This window comes from Lolium rigidum, chromosome 1 (assembly GCF_022539505.1).
Source record: "Lolium rigidum isolate FL_2022 chromosome 1, APGP_CSIRO_Lrig_0.1, whole genome shotgun sequence".
In the NCBI taxonomy this organism is placed as follows: domain Eukaryota; kingdom Viridiplantae; phylum Streptophyta; class Magnoliopsida; order Poales; family Poaceae; genus Lolium; species Lolium rigidum.
Genome location: NC_061508.1, coordinates 279669635 through 279693425, shown reverse-complemented (window position 1 = coordinate 279693425; position 23791 = coordinate 279669635). Strand labels below are relative to the sequence as shown.

The following is a 23791-nucleotide window of genomic DNA, read 5'->3' as shown; positions in this document are numbered from 1 at the left end:
TAATGTCCATACAAGTGATACAAGGCAATACATCTTATATTCTGAATTTTTTCTTAAAAACTATATGGATCATATCTAGGAATGGAGGGAGTGTCATTATGTTAGTTTGCTAAAACTTCTAGTATTATTATTATGAAACATATGTAGTAAGGGCATGTGCAATGGTTGATAAGACCATTTTATCTCAAGATATAATAATAAAACATAATGTACACTGAGTTATTTTTTAGTATTATCTTTATAGTAACGAGACATCCTAAATATGTGATGTGAGAGATTATGCTAAGAGATCCCTCTTATAATAATTATTAAGAGAAAATATTTTTTTTAATCTTTCTATTTTTTCCACGTCAGTATTTATCCTACGTGGCACCGCTAAGGTATCACAATTTGTACATGACCTAACAGGTGAACAAAATAGAGAAGTTAGTATTTTCATACACGAGACCACACGCATCATGATGACAGAAGATCCGAGCTGAGCGTGCATCGTCTCAGTCTCCTTCCCCATCTCAGATCGATCTCAAGCCCTCGCCTGAACCCACCACAGCACCTCTCTCTGCTCTCCGCTCTCCGGCGAGGCCACCACCATGGCCCAATCCCCACTCCAAACCCTAATACCCTTCCTCCTCCTCCTCCTCCTCTCGATTGCCCCCGCCGTCACGCCGGCCGCCTTCCCCGGCATCGACGCCTTCATCGCCTCCTCCGCCGCGCGGGACCCCACGGCCGCCAACGACACCTTCGACTCCCTCCCCGCCAGCCTGCGCCGGGCGCTCTCCGTCCCGTCCCCGATCTCCCCGTCCCGCCTCCTCTCCCTCTCCGCCGCCGTCCCCGTCAACGTCCGCCTCGCCGGCGCCGCCTTCCCGGCCTCCTCCGCGCGCCTCCTCCCATCCTACGTCTCCTCCGCCGTCTCCTCCGCGCCCTTCCACTCCAGCCGCCGCCCGCACCGCCTCGCGCTCTCCCACAGCCTCCACCTCGACGTCGCCGCCCCCGCCGCGTCCTCCCAGCTCGCGGCCCGGGCCGCGGCCGCCGTCCGCGCCCACCTCGAGGCCGCCCCCGCGCCCTTCCACGCCACCGCGCTCTCCTCCGTGCCCTACTCGCTCGTCGACGACCTGGTAGCCGAAGACTACCGCGCCCTCGTCGGCTCGTCCTCCGCGCCGGCCATCTACATCTACTTGCTCGACCTCGGGAAGCAGCCGCGGCCGTACGCCTACACCGCGGCGCCCGGGTCCGCCGACTCCCACTCGCCCGCCTTCTCCCGCTGCCTCGCCCCGGTCTGGGCTGGCAAGGACCGCTACCTCTGGATCGACCTCGGCGCAGGCCCCGTCGACTACGGGCCGGCGCTCTCCGGCGACGGCGTCCTCCCCCGTGGTGAGTTCCATCCTCTCGCCGCTCTCCACGGCCGGCCCAAGTCCGAGAAAGCACTCGTCGCCAGTCTCGCCTCGCTGGTTCTCAGCGCCTACAAGCTGCTGCTAGTGCCTTCGCTCAGAATCCCAGTGCATTACGAGAGCTCTCTGCTTATTCGTTTCGTTCACATCCACGGAGACGAGAAAGATCCCGCTGGGCTTGATTGGCGTGCAATTGAGCAGTCGATTCGGGATGGAGATCTGCCCTATGAGGGGCAGAGCTTGAAGTTTGATTTCCACAGCGTCAAGTACTCGGAGTGCCCGATTTGCTCGTTTGTGGTTGCCCGCTCGACACACTCGTTCACATCCAGGTTCTTGTTTGATAACTACACGATGATAGTGAGCGAGTACTTGGACTCCAAGCGGATGAGGCACGTGCTCTCGGACTCGTCCGAGGAGATGCACCGTGTGGCTGGGGTTCATGACAACGATGATGGGCATGACAAGGTTGTCCCAGTCTATGTGTTTGATTTGGATTACGACAAGCTTCTGTTGCTGGATAGGTACCACCAGGCGGTGGCTTTCCGTGATATGGTTGTTGCGGTCAGGACGAGGAGCTCGCAGACGGTCAGTGACTACAGCTGTAACGGCCGGCATGTGATTACGATGACTAGGAATCTTGAGCGTCCGATCATCGGCTCGGTTCTGCAGACCATGTTTGGTGTGTCACCCACGCATCAGTCATGGAGTCCCGAGCACGATGCCACGGTCGTTGATTATACCTGGAGCACCGGGCATACACCATTTGGGCCGTTCTCAGAGACCAAATCGCTGTCATTTGTGCAGAAAGATGCAGCCCGTAGGAATGTTCTTCTTACCACCCTCAACTACACAATCACCAGTACAGTTACTGTTCTGGACTCACTGGCTGCCCATGGCGGGGAGAATATACTCCTGAGAAAGAAAAGGCATGTTGAGTTCATTCAAAGGTGGAATCTGCTCACTTACAAGTTGGAGAAGCTGGTGTCAGCCATGTCCCACCTGGATTACAACAAGGCAATGTACCTTTTGAGATCTTCAGACCATGATATGTATGCCCTTTTCTCATTGGTGTATCAGGCTTCTCAGGAGCTGGAGGCATCATTGGTTTGCTTCAAGGATCCACCATTCCCATGGTTATCAGTTTCCTTGTCTGGAGTTTTCGTATTTGGTTTCTTCTATGTGTACTCTAAGAGGGATAAATTGTTTAGGAGCAAAAGGAAGCAGTTCTGAGCTCTGGCAGCAGTTTTGTTGGTGGATATTGTTTGAAAGGTTTGTCCTGATGATACTGTAGTTGACAACTGCCAGGAAGTTGCATTCTTGCATATTACATGGAGCTTTGACTCTACACTGGGAATGCTGCATCTTGTTCCGACAATATGAACTTGTAAAAGGTACTCTAGATTATTTGAGGGAATCAATGCTTCCACTAGTCTTGTATGTTTAATGTGCCTGAATTGCCCTTCATGCATAACGTTGATCTAGATTTTGCAGACACATGTATATGTTTTATTTTGTTGACTAGCACATTTCCTATCATGTTGGCTATGTGCATCCTGTGCCCATGCCTAGTTTCAGTATGTTAAAATCCTATAGCTGTGTTAGAAAAATAGTGTTAATAGGTGCTGCAACCTATATCAAGTTCTGGATTACAAAAGTATTTCTAGACAACTCTCACAACTGTTAACTGTTGCCTTGAGTCCTTAGGAATTTATGTTACATAGGGAGGAAACCCATCAGGTCTATATGAAGCTCGAATGAATAGCTGGTTTCCTTGAGAAGCTTAAGTTTTGGTCCAATTGTAGCTTTTGTATTCCTATTTGGCGTGCTGTTGCGTGATTAGTACCCTAGTCTGCCAGCATCGTAATTAATGAAATTTAATCCCATCAACATAAAAATTTGCGTATTAAAATAAATCAAGTGCACTTCAGCTTTGGTTGCAGAAAACCCGAGTCTCAGTGGGAAATCCTATATGTAGGGGCGAGATAGCATGGAATTAGACAGACCTAGGAGCTTTCTTGCGTACTGAGCAATAAGGCTTCAATTTATCCTAAACATCACTCATCATGCTTATCCGAACTCAAAAGGGGGAAACTGAGATTGAATGCTGCTCCAAAATGCCTTCTGTGTAAGTTTATCGTATACCAATGGTCACATGCCAGCAGATGTGCCATCAGAGGTATGTAGAGTTGCCAAACTGGAGAGTGGAGACGCACATTTTCGTTTCCTTACCGTGGGAGCAACTCTAGCGGATACTCAAAACGGGGCATACTAAAAAAGAACTGTTGTTTTACATTAGAGGGGTAAAAAACAAATAAAGCCTCCAAGTTGTGGTGTCACAGCTGCTATGTTCTTGGCCATTTGTTGATGAGTTGGACTCCAACAAACAGAACTACTATCTTTATCCACTGCTGAAACGAGAGAGGATTTCTCACTAGAGCTTGGTTTTTGAAAATTTGAAAGTGGTATTTTGAAGTTTTTTCAAAAAATCAAAATAAAATTCTCTGAATATACACATGTTCTGTATACTTGTGCCAAGTTTTATTAAGAAAGTGTTTTATTTTGGGCTGCAGAAGATTAACAAATTTGTGGCTGTATAAAGGAATAAAAACTCTTCTTTTAACCCAAAATTTGTCTATTTTTGTCTAGCCCAAAATACAGTGTATTGTTTAACGAAGTTTGTGGCACATGTACTACATGTGTATATTTAGTTGTATATTTATTTTCAGTATTTTTGATACACAGAAATAATGATTTCCATTTTTTCAAAAAAACAAGACTACAAGAGCATTGGTGCTCTGGTGTAGCAAACATAATTTGGAGGATAAGTCCAGTAGATCCTTTTCATGGATGGCAAACAAGAAAGAAAAAGTACCCATGTAGTAACTTCATCCAGTTTGCCAGAGTCTAGAAATTCCTGCTTCAAATAATCTCGAATTTGTAATACAAGATACTAGTATGCTATATAACACATATATCTTTCTTACCATCTCTAGATGACCCCATGGCACAAGAAAAATTAAAATTCTCTATCATCATTATAATCACCCTAAGGGGTTTCGGGTACTCTGTGGTCTGGACCTTTCCGAGGGCCTGGCGGAGGTGGCTTGTCAATTACAGGTGTATATGATCCCTCGCATATTGGGCCGCTAGGATCTTTGGTGGCGCCAGGCATAGGCTTGTCAGCATCAGGTTCAAGCGTGTTACAAAGACTCTTAGGATCGTCAGTGATGTCGTGCTTAGAATCTTCAAGGGCGCATGTCAAAGTCGGACTCGTGTCTTCAGGATCTTTGAGGACGCACGACGACGGGATGTCAGATGTTCCATTTGGGCATTCTAGAGGGGATCCATGACTCGAGCCAGACGGCCGAACTGCAACACCATGGAGGTAACTGTTAGCAGAGACCAATAGCAATAGCGACATATGGGAGGCACAGTATAGGGGGCATTTGTATGGTACCTGGAGCAGCCTGCGGCGCGGCGGTGGCGGCTGAGGAGAAGAAAGAGCTCAGCTGTGGCTTGCCGTGCGACATGAGCAGCACCAGGGAGCGAAGAGACGACCGGGGAACAAGTGCTGCCATCCTCTCTATCCAGGCAGAGGACAAGTTGCTGGGTGTGGAATGTCAAGCCTCCACAGCCGTTCTCGTGGTATTTATAATGCTTTCAGTTTGTGCGGCGCGATGTCTCGTCTTATCAGCGTGAAGCACCCATCCAGCTACCTTCCACGATGGTTCCATATGAGTTACCACTTGCGTTCATGTGTTCATACCATATACGGGGATTCTACTCCACGCGCTACTCACTGCTAGGTCAATACACCGAATGGACATATTTGTTATTTGCTGGTACGTCAGCGTGAGAAGTCAAATATCTTGGTCTCAGTAAACAGGTTCAGAACAATACAACTACAATGAACATCACGGCAAGTCATTTTCAGAGAAAAAAAAACGAGTTGTGTTTTTGATAGCAAACAAAATACTACGTAATTACCTTTATAATTGATTGACCATGCTTTAGACAAAGACATATATGTCAAAGGTAAGACAATCAGGCCGAATGCTAGGCAGTTCCTTGGTAACGGGGTGGCCTCCCTTCCCTTGTTGAACAATTTTTTTTTAGCTTTGAGAGGGTGGTCGTGTCCTCTACCAATCCTTGACCGTCGTATCCAAGCAACTCGGTTTCAATGGAAGACGTGTGCGTTCATACCACCCAAGTTGCTCCATGCGTCTCTTTGTAGGCTGAGGGTCGCTGTTTAAGTCTGAAATCTAGTGTCCTTGGCAGGTCTAGAAGACTTGAATACGACACGGTAAATTCATACAATGTGAAATTAATGGAGTTTTAGCTCTTAATGGTCCAAGAAATTTATCCATGTGGTACTCATACGGCACCAACTAGTACGAACTTTGGAGGACAAATAAGATGAGATTTTGTTTCGTGTTTCCTCTTCACTGTGTTCAAATTTCTGTACAATACGAATTTTAAAGTAGTATTTTAAGCAGAGAATATTTGTTAAGTAAATATATCATTTCCAAAAAATTGTACTATCATGTACATTTTCTTCTCTGAACTTTGGATCCATAAAACATTTTCAGAATCCAAATAGATCTCAGGGACTATTTATTTGCAGATGAGACGGTCCTGGTCCAGTTCCAGTGTATCTAACGTCTCACTTTCAGCAACCCCGTGTAACTTAACTTGCTTCTTATGGTGCAAGTGGTCATCCACAGCTTCTTCCAAGTAATTCTAGTCGTAGCATATAGTTTGAATGTACATGCGTTGAATCTGTAACCACCAAAAGCATGCGTTCATGCATCCAACTATCCAAGTTGTCAACATGTGTCCATATCCCGAAGCTGGTGTTTTGCACTATACTTGAACACCCTGTAGCCAATGAGAGCTTTTAAGTGCTGTACTAGTTGTGATTAACAGCAATAGCCCCCATGGGTGTCATGTCTTCAGCCATTGTCTGGATTCTGTGTCTCAACACCTTCTTTTGCTGCCTGCCATTAGCCATTTCCGATGATACCACAAACGATAGACAAGCTCTCCTTTGCTTCAAGTCCAGTCTCTCGGGTCCAGGCAGAGCTTCCGCATCATGGAGGAACGCATCTTCCGATCACTGCAACTGGCATGGGATCACCTGCAGTGCACTGCCTCCTCGCCGTGTCATTGCACTGGATCTCGCATCCGAGGGCATCACAGGCTCAATACCACCTTGTGTTGCCAACCTCACCTCTCTTAGAAGGCTCCAACTATCGAACAACAGCTTCCGTGGCAGCATACCATCCGAGCTTGGCTTCCTGAGCCGACTCAATGAACTCAACCTCAGCGTGAACACTTTGGAAGGTAACATCCCATCTGAACTCTCCGCATGTTCCCAACTCCAAATCATTGGTTTATGGAACAATTCCCTCCATGGAGAGATCCCACCTAGCCTTACTCAGTGCAAGCATCTTCAGGAGATTAACCTTAGCAACAATAAGCTTCAAGGGAACATCCCTTCTGCTTTTGGAGATCTTCCTGAGCTACGCATACTAGTTCTCGCTAGCAACAGGCTTACCGGGAATATACCTCCATATTTGGGGAGCAGCCTCTCTCTCACATATGTCGATATTGGGATGAATGATCTCACAGGGGTCATCCCATTGTCCTTAGCAAATAGTTCATCTCTCCAAGTACTTAGACTCATGACAAATAATCTTAATGGAGAACTCCCAGAGACTCTCTTCAACACTTCAGCGCTTACTACCATATGCCTCCAACAGAACAGCCTTGTTGGTTCCATACCTTCTGTCATAGCCAAAAATTCCCATATTAAATATCTCTATTTGAGGTCTAATTATCTTACAGGAAAAATACCATCCTCATTGGGGAACCTTTCCTCCCTACTTCATCTTCGTCTTACAGACAATAATTTAGCTGGGAGCATACCAGAGAGCTTAGGCCATATTCAACCACTACAGATACTTACCTTAAATTTAAACAACTTATCTGGGTCAGTTCCGCCATCTCTCTTCAACATGTCATCCCTGATATTTCTAGCCCTAGCAAACAACTCGCTCGTAGGAAGATTACCCTCCAACATCGGCTACACACTACCAAATATTCAGGGCTTAATTCTCTCAACAAATAACTTTGATGGCACAATCCCAGCTTCTCTTCTCAAAGCTTATGATCTACGCAAGCTTTACTTGTATAACAATAGCTTTACTGGATTCATACCATCCTTTGGTTCTTTGTCAAATTTAAAGGAACTTGATTTGTCATACAACAAGCTACAAGCTGGCGATTGGGGATTTCTCTCTTCACTCTCAAATTGCTCCAGATTGACTATGCTGATGTTGGATGGGAACAATCTCCAAGGGAATTTGCCAAGTTCCATTGGAAATCTTTCCAGTAGTCTAGATACATTTTTCCTAAGAAACAACAAAATTTCAGGGCCTATACCAGCGGAGATTGGCAATCTTAAGGGCCTCAGCTGGTTGTACATGGATTACAATCTTCTCACCGGTAATATACCACCAGAAATTGGAAATCTGTATAGGATGGTCTATCTATCCTTTGCACAAAATGAGCTTTCAGGCGAAATCCCAGACACTATTGGTAACCTTGTTCAGCTGAGTGCTCTGAAACTAGATGGGAATAACTTCACTGGGAGGATACCTGCAAGCATAGCACGTTGTACTCAACTACAAGAACTAAACCTTGCGCACAATTCACTAGATGGGAGTATACCAAGGAGCATCTTCAAAATTTATTCGCTCTCTAAAGAGTTGGACTTGTCACACAACTACTTATCTGAGGGCATACCGGAGGAAGTTGGCAATCTCATTAATCTGAGTAAGTTTAGAATCTCAAATAATAGGTTGTCTGGAAACATCCCATCCACTCTCGGACAGTGTATGGTTTTGGAGTATCTTGAAATGCAAAGCAACTTGTTTGTAGGAGGTATTCCACAATCTTTTGTGAAGTTAGCTAGCATCAAAAGCATGGATATTTCCCGTAACAGTTTGTACGGGAAAATTCCAGAGTTCCTGACAACTTTGAGTTCTTTGGAAAACCTCAATGTATCATTCAACAATTTTTATGGAGAGGTTCCTAGAGGAGGCTTATTTGACAATCTGAGTACAGTGTCAATGCAAGGAAACAGGCATTTGTGTACAAGTGTTCCAACAGGAGGCATGCCTCTTTGTTCTCCACAAGTTGACATGAATCAGAAACACAAGTCTCTAGTTCTAGTCCTCCAGATAGTAATGCCACTTGTTGTCACTATAATCATTTTGTCCTGTATTGCGACAATTTATTGGAGGAAGAGAGTGCAAGAAATTACACATTTTCAAAAACTCAACGAGCATATAAAGAAGATATCATATGAAGACATTGTCAGGGCAACTGCTAAGTTCTCCTCTGCAAACTTAGTTGGCTCGGGATCATTTGGAATGGTTTATAAGGGCAGTTTGAAGTCTCAGGAAGATATAGTTGCTATCAAGATTTTTGATCTTGACATTTATGGAGCACAAAGGAGCTTCACCGCCGAGTGTGAAGCCCTGCGAAATGTCCGCCACCGGAATCTTGTAAAAGTCATTACCTCATGCTCTTCAATGGATTCTAGCGGATCAGATTTCAAGGCTCTAATATTTCAATACATGCCAAATGGGGATCTAGAGAAGTGGCTGAATCCGAAAGTGAATGAACATGGTGAAAGAAATATGTTGACATTGATCCAAAGGATTGATATTGGTTTGGATGTAGCATTTGCATTGGATTATCTCCATAATCAATGCGCTTGTCCACTGATACACTGTGACTTGAAACCAAGCAATATTCTTTTGGATCTTGATATGGTTGCATACGTCACTGACTTTGGTCTAGCAAGGTTTCTATTCAGTACACCAAATACATATCAAGATAGTTCGACAAGTTTGGCCTGCCTAAAAGGATCCATTGGATACATCCCACCAGGTGAGATTAAGAATATTCAAAACATGCTGGTTCTGTTTCTCTTTACAGATGGGACAGCTATTATATAGATTCCCTTATTTAAGTATGTTTGTAAATTTAAATGCAGAGTATGGCATGAGCGAAGAGATATCAACCAAGGGTGATGTTTACAGTTTTGGAGTGCTTCTGTTACAAATGATAACAGGGTGTAGTCCCACTGATGAAAGATTCAATGATGGTACAAGCCTTCACCAATTTGTTGATAGAGCACTTACAAAAAATATTCTTGAGGTTGTTGATCCCACAATGCTCCAGCAATACAGCAGTGTAACTGACATAATGAGAAATTGTGTCAGACCGCTGGTTAGAATAGGCCTCTCTTGCTCCATGGCATCGCCCAAAGAGCGCCCGGATATGGGACAAGTTTCTACCGAGATCCTTAGGATCAAGCATATGGCCTCGCACATGGGTTTATGAAGAAAGAGTACACATGATGGTAGCTAGTGACAGAAATTCATGTAAATAAGAATAGTGATTTACTATCTTATGAATTTTCCTTTTCTGAAGTCAGTTAGGCAGTTAGCGATACTTGTAGGCAGTAACATTCTGCTTTGCCATCAGTTCTTGGCATTCCTAGACAGCAATGTTCGCTGTTGCAAACGCATTTTCGTGTGATTTTTTATATAGTATCACTAGAAGCCCTATCCATGATTAATCTCGAACCACATCAAGTTAAGCATTTCGGGAAGTAGTTTGGATCCATTCGAGATTTAAAGCTTTAATCTAAACATGAACTCAACATGAAAAAATCCTCTAAATGTAAGTAAAACAGAGTCGGGTCCAAAGTCTACGCGCTACCAGATATCATGTGTAGAGATCATAAGATCGCATCAGTAACTAGCTAGTAACCACCAGGAATTTTCTTTTTTTGACGAAACCACCAGGATTTTTTTTGTCCACTCCGACACAAGTATATATTCATCACAACAACATGAAGTAAGAATGTGGTATACAACACGGGGGCAAGTAAGTGAAGCTGCCTTGTTTATCTTGCCCATACGCGATACAATACGATATTTTTCATTCCGGCGCCTTTGTGACTTACTCCGCAGTGTGCGGTGAAGACTCGGTGATTACAGTTTTGATTGGAGAAGGCCTATGTGACGTGGTGGATCAGGAAGTGGGTGTGTAACATTTTCAAGGTTGGAGGATATGGACCGAGTCACGTCAGATGCAGTTGCAGGTTTGCTGGTATATGAACCATAGTCACGAACTGGGTGCTCCGGTAAAGACCTGTCGGTCAAGGCGTCACCCTTTCTATTAGGTCGATCAGCAAGGGGTTGTGCAACACCTTCGTCCTTCCTCCGCTGAGGGTCAGACATGACTGGCAGAGCTGCAACACAGTAGAGTAACTGTTATCGAAAATTGGCAGAAGAAATGGAGACGGGTTCGTGAAGGAAACAACATCTGAGTTACCTGGAGCGGTCGGAGTAGGCGGAACGGCGGGTGAGTACGAGGAGCTCAGCCCTGGCTTCCCGCGCAACATGAGCAGCACCAGGGAGCACAGGGACGAGCGTGGAGCCATCTTCTCTGTAACTCTAAGCTAGCTGTACGCAGAGGACAAGTTGATTAGTGATGATGAGATGACTGAGTCCTGGCTTGTGTATGCCTATTTATGCTGTTTAGATATGATACCAGAACTCTAGTCATATCATATGTCACAGAGTGGAAGGTCACATTGCTCCAAATCTCCAACGCATGCGTACATACCAAGTGTATAACTGCAGTTTTTTTACCAACTACTCTGCCACAGAGCCACTGTACCGGTTGTTCCAGTTCAGTACCCAGCGTCACACGCGGTATTCGAAGTTTGAACTACCAGGAAATAATTTAAGGAAGTGAAAGGATTATGCAAGCCCGGTTCACCAAGGATTTCATACAATAAGGATATGCCTCCAAGTTTTATTTACACTGTTTCAACTTTCATGAGTCCTACGGCGAGACGTGTGCATTCATACGATGTGAGTATCATCGTCATGAAGAACTTCGAAAAGTTTATTCTTGACCAAAGTTGCTCTATCAGACTTCCACTGGTCAAGTCAGTTGAGTGCGGACAGAGCCATATGTATTCTTTTTGAGGCAAGTTCCTCAGCTGATGGCAGGGTCAATGGGGTTAGGTTTATAGGGGCATAGAGGTTAGTGATGTCTCACTATATTAGTCCAAAAATGTGTCAACTACCTTAGCGTCAAGATGGAGGTCCAGATTAATTAAATAACATTCTAAGAATGCTTCTACGACTCTACGAGTCCCGGTCTTGTCCTAATTAGAAAAGCATTGCTACTCTATGTTTCACACATCGACATCTACAATATCAAATCAACATCAATAGTACTCATATGAAACATGTTACATATCCTCCAAAAATATGTTTTAAGTCTTATATATATATATGTTTTTTTAATGACTGGGAGCCAGATCCCCACGCCTCTCCCTCTCCACGCCTCTCCCTCCCGGGTCGCTCCCCCTCGAGCGGCTCCAGAGGAGATCCATCTACCCCGACCCTGTCCTTCTCCATGCTTGCCCCGGCCAGGCCGTTGCCGTCGCCCGCGCTGGCGGCACCCGACCCGCCAAACGGTGGAGGGCAGAGGAGGCGGCAAGTCCGGCAGCGCATCTGAGCGGGGAGGTGCGGCGGCGGGTGAGCTTGGCGCGGTGGAGGAGGCAGCAAGGCGACGGGATGCGGGACGCTAGCGGTTGGGCGGCGGCGGCGCGGCGATCTGGCGGCAGCGCGGGTCCGATCTTGGCCCGATCTGGGCCTAGAGGGCCTGTCCGTTCTGCTTCGGACCATGCCGCGCTGCCAGGTTCCTGGCCGGGGATCGCAACCTGCTGCCGAGTCTTCTTCTCTGCAGTCGCCATGGGCTTGGCGGCGACTGCTTAGCGAGGCATACCTCTTTCGTCGTTGTCGGGCGGTGGATGGCGGCGTGGGGGCCTGTTCGTCCGCGTCGAAGAATAAAGGTGGCGGTTCTAGGATTCTTCCCGGGCCTTATTTGAAGATCTGTCGGATGCTTGTTCCAACCGGTCTGGGTGGATTGTCGTGTTCCGGAAGGCCCTGCCGGCGAAATTTATTGTGCGAATAATGCATGAAGATTGCTGGATTGGGTGATTTCGGTCGTGCGCACCCATGTTTTTTATCTGGCCGTTTGATTTCAGAGGGGGCACTTCGAAACTCTGCTGGCTGTTAATATCATGGAGCTCGTTTTCTTCAGCGGAGAAGTTCATCAAGCCGAGATCGGTGGAATAGCTATGATGGACGGATCTTGGTGCTGAGGTGGAGTTGGCTTGGGGGTTCGTGACTTGTAACAGCGACTGGTATGTGGGGGCGACTGCACAGGAGAAGTTCAGAGTCTTATCTTTCAGGGTAAAAATCCAAGGTCTTGCATTAATTGGTTGTGTCTGGCAATATTCTTGTTGAAGGCATTGTTTTGAGAGAGATGACTTTCTTCAGGGTGAAAACCTAAGATCTATGATCGGCGACGACAGCGTTTGTGCATTGTTTCCTTCATGGAGGCGTCGTTTATGGAGAATCTGAGCTTCTGGTGTTGTCTTGGTGGTGTCAGTGTTGCTGCTTCAAGTTATGGATCTCTGTAGCGGAACCTTTCTTTTCTGTAATTCTTTTTCTCTTGTTTTGGCTGTGTGCATCCTTTATGTCATTAGGGCATGATGTTGCAGAGGCTGGGTGTAATTGGCATCTCTGCGATATTAATATATGCTCTTTATCGAAAAATATATGTTTTTTATGTATATATTTTCTCTATAACCTCAGTCAATTATAGAAAACACCGCTCCCAAATTTATATCACTTAATTTTGAAAGGGATTTAGTTCCCCTTTAAATGAACAATTTTGCTAGTTCTTGGTTGATTGAGAATTAACTTAGAGCTCGGTCGACTGGCCTTGTTGGATTTGCATGGTGATTCATGCACCTAGGAGTTGCACGTGGGTTACAATTGCAATCGAGACTTTTGCACATTAATTACACATGATTTGCAACAAATATTGAATGATGTCATCTGACCAAGATTCGTGTCCTTAAACCAATCACTTCCATTTTCTTAATGAAAAGGCAGCCCTCCTTCCATTTTTTTTAAAAAAATATGTTTATATGAAACAAAGGAAATAATGATGCAAGGAAGAATCGATGCGACTAGCTTCCCTATAAAAAAAATGTACTTCTCTGTTTTATTTTTTATTATCTTCAGCTATGATTATTATTTTCCTTGACAGCATGTATTTAGATTAGAAGATAGTAGCTACAGCCAACAGCAGCAAGTAACAACTGGGATCTTTTCTTTTTTCGAATTGAGGGGCGAAGCCCCTGATTTCATTGAAAATGAAACCAGATAAACACAGTGTATCCAGGTCTCTTGTTGTTCGTAGGAGGCCAACATTACAGAACAGACAAACTCAAATCTTTGACGAAACTACCCAGGAAAGGGAAACTCGGTAAACAACCTCCAAAGCCGATACAAACTCAACGAAACCAGAATCTAAAGAAACAACTTACAACAACCAAAGGAAAGCTACTACTCAGCTCCTAACTTTACTCTCCTTTTCTGCTTTTATTTTCCTTTTCCCCATCCTCATTTTCTTTCTTCTTCTTTAGCCTGCCAACCTCAACACCATGGGTGCCCATCTTTCTTTTTTTATACTGAAGATTTCAGCCGCATTCTTGCTCCTCTGCGTTGCAAGCCTGGTCGATCTCGTATTTGAAGATTAGCCCATGAATTCAACCAGTGAGCAGTTTGAGCTATTACACTAGTAGGATCGTACGGAAATACGTTATTGAAACAAACTGCATTCCCAGCATTCCCAGTTTTCCACAAAGACCAAATAACTGTTGCAATCCCTACCGATACCAAACTTCTCATATTAGTTGAAAATTTAAACACCCAATCAACAATTTCAGAAAACATGATATTTTCTAGGTTCATAAAAGAAGAATATATTCATCTCAACAACATTAAGTAAGAATCTATAGTGTACAACATGGGGAGAAGTAAGGGAAAACTACGCAGTTATTATTTTTCGTACGCGATACAGTATTCTTCTGGAAGAGCAGGGCCTTTTGACTTTGAACTGATAGGTTTGCTACAGCCTACGTGGTGGTGGATCAGGAAGTGGGTGTTTAACACCTTCTTTGGGTGTACCCCTAGGATCAGGAATCGTCATGCATGGACCATCATCAGGAGTTCGGTATTTAGGACCTTTGTCGATGGTGTACAGCAAAGGCTTGTCGGCTACATTACTTTCAGCAGCACCACATGGAAGAACTAGCTCTTCATGATCAGCGCACCTATTACTTGAACGTTCCGGCGGAGCTGCAATGCAATTGAGGAGTAACTGTTAGGCTGAAATAGATAGCATAAAAAAGAGACATGTGCGTTCGTGCAGGAAGCGTTTGAGCTACCTGGGTGTTTAGGATCTTCGTCGACGGTGCATGGAAAAAGAACAGGCTGCTCCGGGTTCTGTGAACTCTCTGTTACAGCATTACCCTTTTTAGGTGGTGGACCGGGAAGTGGATGAATAGGCGACTCTTCATGAGGAGGGCTCTTGCGACTCGAAGAGTCTGGCGGAACTGCAACACAATGGAGGAGTAAGGGCTCCTTTGATTCATAGGATTTGTAAAGGAATTGTGTAGGATTTGGATCTTATGGAAAAAAATTCTATACTAGTTGTTTGATTTATAGGAACACATCATATAGGAAATAATCCTATAGGAATCTTGTAGTGTAATTCCTATAGGAAAAAAGCATTAGGTCATACCTCTTGGACAAATCCCTTTACTACAATCAAACATACTTCATCTTCCCATATGATTCAAATGAGCATGACATTCAAATCCTATAATTTTTCTATTCCTATGTTTTTCCTATCCTATGAATCAAAGGAGCTCTAACTGTTAGCGGAAATCGGTACCAGAAAGGAGACCCATGCGTGCAGGAAACATTTGAGCTTACCTGGAGCGGCTAGAGGCTGAACGGCAGGCGCATCCGGAGTACAATGTCCTGGCAACGGAGCATCGGGGGAGGAGGAGAAGAAAGAGCTCACCCGTGGCTTCCTGTGCGACATGACAAGCACCAGGGAGCGCAGAGACGAGCGTGGAGCAATTGCCATCTTCTCCTTCTAGCTTAGATCGGTGATGAGATGGCTGCCGCCTGGCTCCAGGCTTGTATGCCTATTTATCTGTCTGACCCAGCTACAGCCCAGCTACCTTAACATTGTCTGAAGACTCTGGATAGTTAAACTTCTCTCAACTACTCTGCCAGAGTGCCACCGGCCGGGTTGCTCTGCTTCTGTCAAAGTCAACTACTCTGCCACTTGCAATAACCAGCGTCATAAGCAGCTTTGGAATAACGCAAGCCAGTTTCAAAGTACCAAGTTCCAACTACCAGGAAATATTACTTTTTTTCGAAATAGAGGGAGTACCTAGCCTCTACATCGAAAAGATGCATGCATTTTTTATTAATTTATTCAACAGATAACTGTCAAGAGCATACATCACAAAACCCGATCCATCTTTCCTTGTGTGACCCTCCCCTAACCCTCGCGTCCGCGCGGCGGCCGCCGCGCCCCTTCCTCCCTCCCCTAGCCCTCGTCTGCGCGGTCTCCTCTCCGCCGCCCGGAGCGTCGCCGGGCAAAGCCCCTGCGGCGCGGCGGCGGCGGCAGCCTTCCTCAGCCTGGCGATCGGGTGCGGCGGCGTCCCTCCACTCCTTTCAAGCGGCAGCGATCCGAGATGGCGGCGACCGGGGAGATCACGCATCGGCGCTGTTCGTGGTGGTCGTTGGCCCCGAGCCCTTTGGGCCTCGGCGGGCGGCGGCGCTCCCGACCTTCGGCGGTTGCAGGGTTTCCTCTTGGCTATCTCTGAGTCAAAGAGGGCGCCCAGGATCTGATCCGGGTTTGGTGGTGGTGGCTTCTTTCTTCGCCGGAGGAGGTCGGCTGGTTGCTGGGGTGGCGGATCACGAGATCCGTCTACTCCGGCGATGAAGAGGAGACCGCCACCGGTGAAAACCACGCCTTGACATCGTTCTTGGTGGATGATGGCGGCGGCTATTGGCATCGTTCCCTTGCGAAGGCCTCATGTTTGCTGGCCTCTCCGCTTGCTCTTGCCGAGTTGGGGACTCGCGGCTGTCGGTGAAAACCGTGCCACGATTGGCGGGCGATGGCGGCGTTAAGCGTCGCTTCCTTCTTGAAGGCATCGTCGTCGCAGCCTGCATCTACTCACTCGTGCTACTTCGGAGGAAACCCTAGATCCGGGTCTCCCAGATCGGACGATGACGGCGCTTCCTGCATCGTTCTACCTCTTGGGGCATCGTTTTTGGAGTAGCGGCTGGATGGAGGTGGATCTTGGTGGAGTGGTATTCATCTACCACATCGATGGCGCTGAGTCTAGGTGGCATGGTGCTGCGGGGTATCGACGACGGATGCGGGATGATGTATGCGTGTAGAATGGTGATGCCATCTGGCGTCATGGTGGCATCGACGGCAGGCCTTGCAAGGTTAATGCAATGATCCCTCTTGAAGATGGGATCGAGGAAGACGGCGGTAACAACTTCTGTGGTGTGTGCGTTAGCGTGCGCTGAGAGTCTGCTTGACTGGATGTGCTTCTCACCTGCTATTGAGCGGTTTGGGAAGGCATTTGGTTTTTTGGATGATGTGAGTTGGTGTTTTGTCACCCCCTTCATCCCTCTATAGGTTTAGCGAGGTGGCTTCGAGTTTGATCTTTTGTGTTGCTCTTGTAAGATGTTGTGAATAATCTAATAAAAAAGCCGTGTGCATCCTTGGATGCAGAAGCTGGGGTGATTTTTCCTCATTTCGAAAAAAACAAAACCCGAACCCACCACTGCACACCTACAAACCCGACAATGGGTGAAGCAACATGTTGTCAAGACCTCTGCAACACCCCACCCCAACAGCTAAATACCAGGGGCATCCCCAAGTCACCCTATGGCGAAAAACAGGAGCATACAACCAGTCCAGCTAGCTCTTGGCGAGCGCATTATGCCCTTGCTTCTGAAGCCGTCACCACCATCAAACCGCTGGTCCATCTTGAGGGCAGAGATCTGCATATCCCATGTGAGGCTTGTTGCTAACGCCGACATGGAAGATCAGTCATGCGGCATGACTCAGCGCAGCACGTGTCAACTAGCCAGGCATGACTTGACATCTCTTCTTCCAGCCTCTGTCATCCAGCGCTGCTCCACAAACGATGCTCCCAAGAGAACAATGACACAACAATGCCGCCATTGTCCTATCTGGAAGACATCCTAGGGTTTCCCCGGAGTAGCACGAGTGGGTCGACAATCGTTGCGCGACGATGCCTTCATCAAGGTAACGGCGTATAACATCACCATCGCCCGCCAAGTCATCTCGGTTTTCACCAGCAACTATGTCTCCCTGAATGCGAGTCGGGACTAGATGACGAGTCTTGCGATCCGACAATCTAACCTCATGCCAACCACCTCCGACGGAGGAGAAGGCCACCACCTTCATTGCTGGGGAAGTCCACGGCGTCCTCATGCTGCGAGCCAAGCCTCGGGAACGGGAAGGACGGTGAGATGCAGTGATGTGCCGTTGGCCAAGCGAGCCCAAACGGGCACCAGATCGGATTGGACTGCACCACCGCCGCCTCGCCCTGGCCGCCGCCCCTGCATCACTGCTGCAGAGATGGCCGAAGCAGACGCCGCCGCTGCGAACCGAAGGACGGCCGAGGAGATCCGCCACCGCCACCATGCCACGCGCTTTGCCAGCGACGCCTCCGGCAGCGGCGGCAGCTCGCGAGAGGGGTCGGAGGAAGGGGCACGGGGCACCCCGGTGCGGCCCAGCGCCGCCGCACGGGTGTGAGGTGGGTTAGATCACGGGCGCCCGAGGAAATATTACTAAGTCAAAGGATTATTATGCAAACTCAGTTTTCCATAGATTTTCAAACAGTCGATTTGTAGTTCTATATACACTACTTAAAGAACCTACAGCGAGACCAGCGTTCATACCATTTGAAACGGGTATCATCGTCATGGAGATTTTCAGAGCTTATTCTTCAGTCAAGTTGCTCTACCACTGGTCAAGTCATGTGCATTCTTCTGCAGGCAACTTGCTCTGCCGCTGGCCTGGTCAGGTCAATGGAGTGGGTACGGAGGCTTAGAGTCCAGTGACCTTTCACTCTGTTAGTCTGTTAAGTCCCAAAAAATGTGTAACCACTTAGCTTCAAAATGGTTTAGAATAATAAAATAATATTCCAATAGTTTTATGGGTCCCGGTTTTGTCCTTAGGGATCCTTGCTATATGAAAGATTTATCAACCTATCAAATCTCAACAAGCTAGCTTCTCTGGCACCTCAAAAGTTATGTGTTTATTATTCTCCAAGATGGAGCTTAGCGTTCGTTCACACTCTACCCCAGGTAACTACTCCCCTGCTGCTGTTGGTGGTTGGTCGGGTCAATGCAATGTAGTGTTGACATGCATTCTTACACACTACTAATATTTGCACAAGTGTAGGCTCCAACAGCTACTTCCAAGTTACGACTAAATTATGTGGTCAGCAACTGGTTTTTAGTGAATACCCAGCAGATCTGGTATCCAAAAGTTCATGATTCTTTCCTGTTCCCACCATATCGGTCATTGAACAGCAAATCTGGGTGCTATTTAGAGTGGTTACCAACGGTGACGATCCACAGTTCAGTGCTTAAGCATCCTCTTAAAAGCAAGAGTTTTCACCTCCATACTCCCATAGTCCATAGCTGTACAAGACAAGTTGACGACAATGAACACTTTGGATGTCTTGTTTCCAGGCGTTGTTTGGTATCTTTACCTCTTTAACTTCTTTTGCAGCCTACCACTAGCCACCTGCGATGAAACTGAAGATGATAGACAAGCTCTTCTTTGCTTTAAGTCCCAGCTCACAGCTCCAGCAGGAATTTTAGCTTCATGGAGCAACACGTCCTTGGACGTCTGCAGCTGGCATGGCATCACCTGCAGCACGCTGTCTCCTCGCCGTGTGATTGCACTGGACCTGGATTCAGAAGGCATCTCAGGCTCCATACCGGTTTGCATCGCCAACCTGACCTCTCTCACAAGGCTGCAGCTCTCAAATAATAGCTTCCATGGTGAAATACCTTCTGAGCTTGGCGTCCTGAGCCAGCTCAGAAAATTCAACCTCAGCATGAATGCTTTGGAAGGTAACATCCCATCTGAACTCTACGCAATGTCCCAGCTTCAAATTCTGGATTTGAGGAGCAATTCCCTCCACGGCAGGATCCCCCCTAACCTAGGTCAATGCGAGCATCTTCAAGAGATTAATCTTAGCAACAACAATATAGAAGGGGCCATCCCTTCTTCATTTGGAACCCTTCCTGAGCTGCGCAAGCTCGTTCTAACTAACAACAGGCTTACCGGCAACATACCGCCGTCTTTGGGCAGCAGCCGTTTTCTCAAATATCTTGATCTTGGGGTGAATGCTCTAATAGGCGTAATCCCGGAGTCCCTAGCAAACAGTTCATCTCTCCAAGTACTTAGGCTCATGAGCAATAATCTTACTGGAGAACTACCAAAGGCTCTCTTCAACACATCGTCTCTTCTTGACATTTCCCTCCAACAGAACAACCTTGTTGGTTCCATGCCTTCTGTTACTGCCACCTCTCCGCCTATTCAATACCTTGATTTAACGAATAACCATATTTCAGGAAAAATACCTTCCTCGATAGGAAACCTTTCCTCCCTCATTGATCTTCGTCTTACGGAGAATAATTTATCTGGGAGCATACCAGACAGCTTATGTCAAATTCCAGCACTACAGATACTGGCCATGAGTGTGAACAGCTTATCTGGGCCAGTTCCACCATCTCTCTTCAACATGTCATCCCTGACATTTCTTGCCATAGGGAACAACTCTCTTGTTGGAAGCTTACCGTCCAACATTGGTTACACACTCCCAAATATTCAGGCACTAATCCTCTCAACAAACAAGTTTGATGGCCCAATCCCAGCTTCTCTTGCTAAAGCATACAACCTTGGTATGCTCTACCTGTATAACAACAGCCTAACTGGGTCCATACCCTTCTTTGGGTCATTGCCATACTTAGAGCAACTTGATTTGTCATACAACAAGTTAGATGCAGGAAACTGGGGATTTGTTTCTTCACTCACAAATTGTTCTATGTTGACTAAACTGATGCTGGCTGGGAATAATCTCCAAGGGAATTTACCAAGTTCTATCGGGAAACTTTCCGGTAGTCTCGAATGGTTATGGCTAAGGGAAAACAAAATTTCTGGGCCTATACCACAAGAAATTGGCAATCTTACAAGCCTCAGCAGTGTATACATGGATTACAATCTTATCACTGGTGATATACCATCAACAATTGGGAATTTGCACAACTTGGTCTTTCTATCCTTCGCACACAACAGACTGTCAGGGCAAATCCCAGAAACTATTGGAAATCTAGTTCAGCTAAGTTCTCTGAAATTGGATGGGAACAACATTACTGGTAGTATACCTGCAAGTATAGGACGTTGTAATCAACTCTTAATACTGAACCTTGCTCACAACTCACTAGATGGCAGTATACCAAGTAAAATCTTCCAGATTTCTTCTCTTTCTCAAGAGTTGGACTTGTCACACAATTACTTGTCTGGAGGAGTGCCAGTGGAAGTAGGCGGTCTCATTAATCTGAACAAACTTAGCATATCTAATAACAGGTTGTCTGGCAACATCCCATCCACTCTTGGCCACTGTGCAGTTCTGGAGTATCTTGAGATGCAAAGCAACTTCATTGTCGGAAGCATCCCAGAAGCTTTTGCCAACTTAGTCAGCATAAAAAAGATTGATATTTCTCACAACAATTTGTCCGGAAAAATTCCAGAGTTCTTCACATCCTTGAGTACCCTGCAAGATTTCAATTTGTCTTTCAACAATTTTGATGGAGAAGTTCCGAGAGGTGGTGTTTTTGACAATGCTGGTGCAGTATCAATTGAAGGGAATGATGATTTATGCACTACTAGCATTACCACAGATGGTATACCATTTTGTTCCACACGAGTTGGCAGGAAAGAGAAACACAATTCATTGGCTCTGGTCCTAGGGATAGCCATCTCAACCTTTGTTCTTGGTATATTAATTTTATTATGTGTTGCAATAATTTATTGGAGGAAGAGAATGCAAGAAAAAACACATTTGCAAGAATCCAATGAGCACATGAAGAAGCTATCATATGAAGACATTGTGAGGGCAACGGACAGGTTCTCTCCAGCAAACCTAATTGGATCAGGATCATTTGGAGTGGTTTATAAAGGAAGTTTGAACCGTCCAGATGATCAAGTTGCCATCAAGATTTTTAACCTTAACATTTACGGAGCAGGTAGGAGCTTTATTGCAGAGTGTGAAGCCCTACGAAATGCCCGTCATCGAAATCTTGTAAAGATCATCACTTCATGCTCTTCTGTGGATTCTACTGGGAAAGATTTCAAGGCCCTCGTGTTCCAATACATGCCAAATGGGAACCTAGAAACGTGGCTACACCCGAAAAAAACACTTGAGCATGGCAACAGACATATTTTGACTTTCAGCCAAAGGATCAAAATTTGTCTGGATGTAGCATTTGCTTTGGATTATCTCCACAACCAGTGTGCATCTCCACTAATACACTGCGACTTGAAGCCAGACAATATTCTTTTGGATCTTGACATGACTGCCTATGTCACTGACTTTGGCCTGGCAAGGTTCATTTTCACTACACGGAGTGCACATCAAGACCGTTCAGCAAGCTTGGCCGGCCTTAAAGGATCCATCGGGTACATCCCACCAGGTGAGATAAAGCAAACGTGTAGTATGTTGGTTGTGTGTGTGTTCTTTATGAACTTGTAAAAGCACTGCAGATTATCTAATATTTTGTCGATGTAAATGTGATTGCAGAGTATGGCATGAGCGAGGGGATATCAACCAAGGGCGACGTCTACAGTTTCGGAGTGCTTCTGCTACAGATGATGACAGGGTGCAGTCCAATCGATGAGAAATTCAGCGATGGTGGGACTCTTCGTGAGTCCGTCGATAGAGCGTTTCCAGATAATATTAACGCGGTTGCCGATCCAGTGATGCTGCAAGATGACAGCAACGCGGCCGAAGTGCTGACTAAGTGTGTCATTCCACTGGTTAAATTAGGACTTTCTTGCTCCAAAACATCCCCCAAAGAGCGGCCGGACATGGGACGAGTTTCGAGCGAGATCCTCGGAATAATTCATGTGGCCTCACAGATGGGTGTGATGTGAAGCAAGGATTTCACAGGATGGTACTCCTAGGTAACTAGCAACAGAAGCTCACGTATATAGAAGAAGAGTAAAATGTACTATCTCGTGGCTTTTGTTTTTAGTTCAGTTGCAGACAGTAGTATTTCGTGGTACTATCAGTTTCCTCTTATTTTTACAAGCAAGTAGTAGTAATTTCTTCAAGCGGCAATCCTAACTATAGCTAAGTAACTTGACATCAGTGGAAGCCCAATCAAATCAAGTACGATAAGATAACTTTAGGAGCTGGACTTGGAGTAAGATTGGGGATGAACCCTCGAATCTCAAGTTGTGAACAAGAACTGAACACGTCAATTTCCCTACCCAGCTAGAACGAGGCTGACACCCAAGCCAGGCCTCCGCCCAATCCAATCCGCGGCGAAGAACGCGCTAGATCAAGAAGATAGTCATGGCAGAAGCGTGTACCTGGCCGTCGCGGCACCCTAGCTGCGCCGCCACCTTCACCCCAAACGCCGGCGCCGGCGCCGCCCATTGGGCCCCTTCCCCCGTACGGCCATCTATCCTCGCAAGCCACCGCACGGCGCCGCTGCCCCTTTTCTCTCTCGGACTTGGCCGCGGCTTTCCCTTCTGCCACTCGAGGCCTGGCCAGAGCAGGCGGCGCGTCTCGTAAGGAAATCAAAGATCTTGCATTAATTGCTCCTGTCAGAAATCGGGCTCCAACCGGTTTGCAAATCTAGGACCTTCCTTTTCCGGTTAATCACGGTGAGCTCTGTCTGTGTTAATCCGCGCCTGACATCGAATCAAAATCTAAACTTTCTGGCGCAGTACTCGTCACCTAGCAGCGGCATCATCATTTGTTTAGAGCTAATGCAAAATTATGGCGCTTAATCGGCCTACTACTGGCCTACTGCCTAGCAGCTATGGGGCGCCGCCGCGTCCGGCAGAGACGAGCACGAGTCCGCGTCCGCCTCCCGGGATTCTATATATGCCTACAGCCCGCCCCGCCGGAGAGAGCCGCAACAAGCTAACGCGATCTGATCGGAGCAGCAGCGGCAGCGGCAGAGGGAAGAAGCAACGCGCCGTCGATCACCAGCAATGCCGCCCCGCAAGGTCGACGTGAGGTTCATCGAGAACGCGCGGTCGCGCGCCGCCAGGTACGCCAAGCGGTCCAGGGG

The 23791-nt window shown here is 46.6% G+C and overlaps 5 protein-coding genes across 5 annotated transcripts; 3 read left to right on the top strand and 2 right to left on the bottom strand.

The window, feature by feature from the left end:
- Window positions 1-475: 475 nt before the first annotated feature.
- Window positions 476-2871, top strand: LOC124683767. The gene has a single exon (XM_047218218.1). The coding sequence runs from the start codon at window positions 591-593 to the stop codon at window positions 2616-2618; it is 2028 nt and encodes a 675-aa protein (XP_047074174.1). The 5' UTR covers window positions 476-590; the 3' UTR covers window positions 2619-2871.
- Window positions 2872-4365: 1494 nt separating this feature from the next.
- LOC124683766 lies at window positions 4366-4991 on the bottom strand. The gene is made up of 2 exons (XM_047218216.1): window positions 4846-4991; window positions 4366-4757 (listed from the first exon to the last, which is right to left on the bottom strand). The coding sequence occupies exons 1-2, from the start codon at window positions 4964-4966 to the stop codon at window positions 4435-4437; spliced, it is 444 nt and encodes a 147-aa protein (XP_047074172.1). The 5' UTR covers window positions 4967-4991; the 3' UTR covers window positions 4366-4434.
- A 1334-nt stretch (window positions 4992-6325) lies between these two features.
- LOC124659267 (receptor kinase-like protein Xa21) lies at window positions 6326-9803 on the top strand. The gene is made up of 4 exons (XM_047197191.1): window positions 6326-6731; window positions 6924-8322; window positions 8395-9347; window positions 9454-9803. Exons 1-4 carry the CDS (start codon window positions 6326-6328, stop codon window positions 9801-9803), a joined length of 3108 nt encoding a protein of 1035 aa, XP_047053147.1.
- Window positions 9804-14471: 4668 nt separating this feature from the next.
- Window positions 14472-15636, bottom strand: LOC124659256 (protein TRACHEARY ELEMENT DIFFERENTIATION-RELATED 7A-like). Its single transcript, XM_047197182.1, has 3 exons — window positions 15341-15636; window positions 14791-14958; window positions 14472-14701 (listed from the first exon to the last, which is right to left on the bottom strand). The coding sequence occupies exons 1-3, from the start codon at window positions 15495-15497 to the stop codon at window positions 14472-14474; spliced, it is 555 nt and encodes a 184-aa protein (XP_047053138.1). The 5' UTR covers window positions 15498-15636.
- Window positions 15637-19140: 3504 nt separating this feature from the next.
- On the top strand, window positions 19141-22640 carry LOC124659245 (receptor kinase-like protein Xa21). The gene is made up of 2 exons (XM_047197173.1): window positions 19141-22180; window positions 22288-22640. Exons 1-2 carry the CDS (start codon window positions 19141-19143, stop codon window positions 22638-22640), a joined length of 3393 nt encoding a protein of 1130 aa, XP_047053129.1.
- The last annotated feature ends 1151 nt before the right edge of the window (window positions 22641-23791 follow it).

Bases quoted from the DNA above. Each gene is read 5' to 3' on its own strand.
- LOC124659245 (XM_047197173.1), top strand. From the start codon at position 19,141: ATGAACACTTTGGATGTCTTGTTTCCAGGCGTTGTTTGGTATCTTTAC. The intron at 22,181-22,287 runs GTGAGATAAAGC...ATGTGATTGCAG, and splicing joins CATCGGGTACATCCCACCAG to AGTATGGCATGAGCGAGGGG.
- LOC124683767 (XM_047218218.1), top strand. From the start codon at position 591: ATGGCCCAATCCCCACTCCAAACCCTAATACCCTTCCTCCTCCTCCTC.
- LOC124683766 (XM_047218216.1), bottom strand. From the start codon at position 4,966: ATGGCAGCACTTGTTCCCCGGTCGTCTCTTCGCTCCCTGGTGCTGCTC. The intron at 4,758-4,845 runs GTACCATACAAA...ATGGTGTTGCAG, and splicing joins CGCGCCGCAGGCTGCTCCAG to TTCGGCCGTCTGGCTCGAGT.
- LOC124659267 (XM_047197191.1), top strand. From the start codon at position 6,326: ATGGGTGTCATGTCTTCAGCCATTGTCTGGATTCTGTGTCTCAACACC. The intron at 6,732-6,923 runs GTAACATCCCAT...TACGCATACTAG, and splicing joins CAGCGTGAACACTTTGGAAG to TTCTCGCTAGCAACAGGCTT. The intron at 9,348-9,453 runs GTGAGATTAAGA...ATTTAAATGCAG, and splicing joins CATTGGATACATCCCACCAG to AGTATGGCATGAGCGAAGAG.
- LOC124659256 (XM_047197182.1), bottom strand. From the start codon at position 15,497: ATGGCAATTGCTCCACGCTCGTCTCTGCGCTCCCTGGTGCTTGTCATG. The intron at 14,959-15,340 runs GTAAGCTCAAAT...ATTGTGTTGCAG, and splicing joins TCAGCCTCTAGCCGCTCCAG to TTCCGCCAGACTCTTCGAGT. The intron at 14,702-14,790 runs GTAGCTCAAACG...ATTGCATTGCAG, and splicing joins CGAAGATCCTAAACACCCAG to CTCCGCCGGAACGTTCAAGT.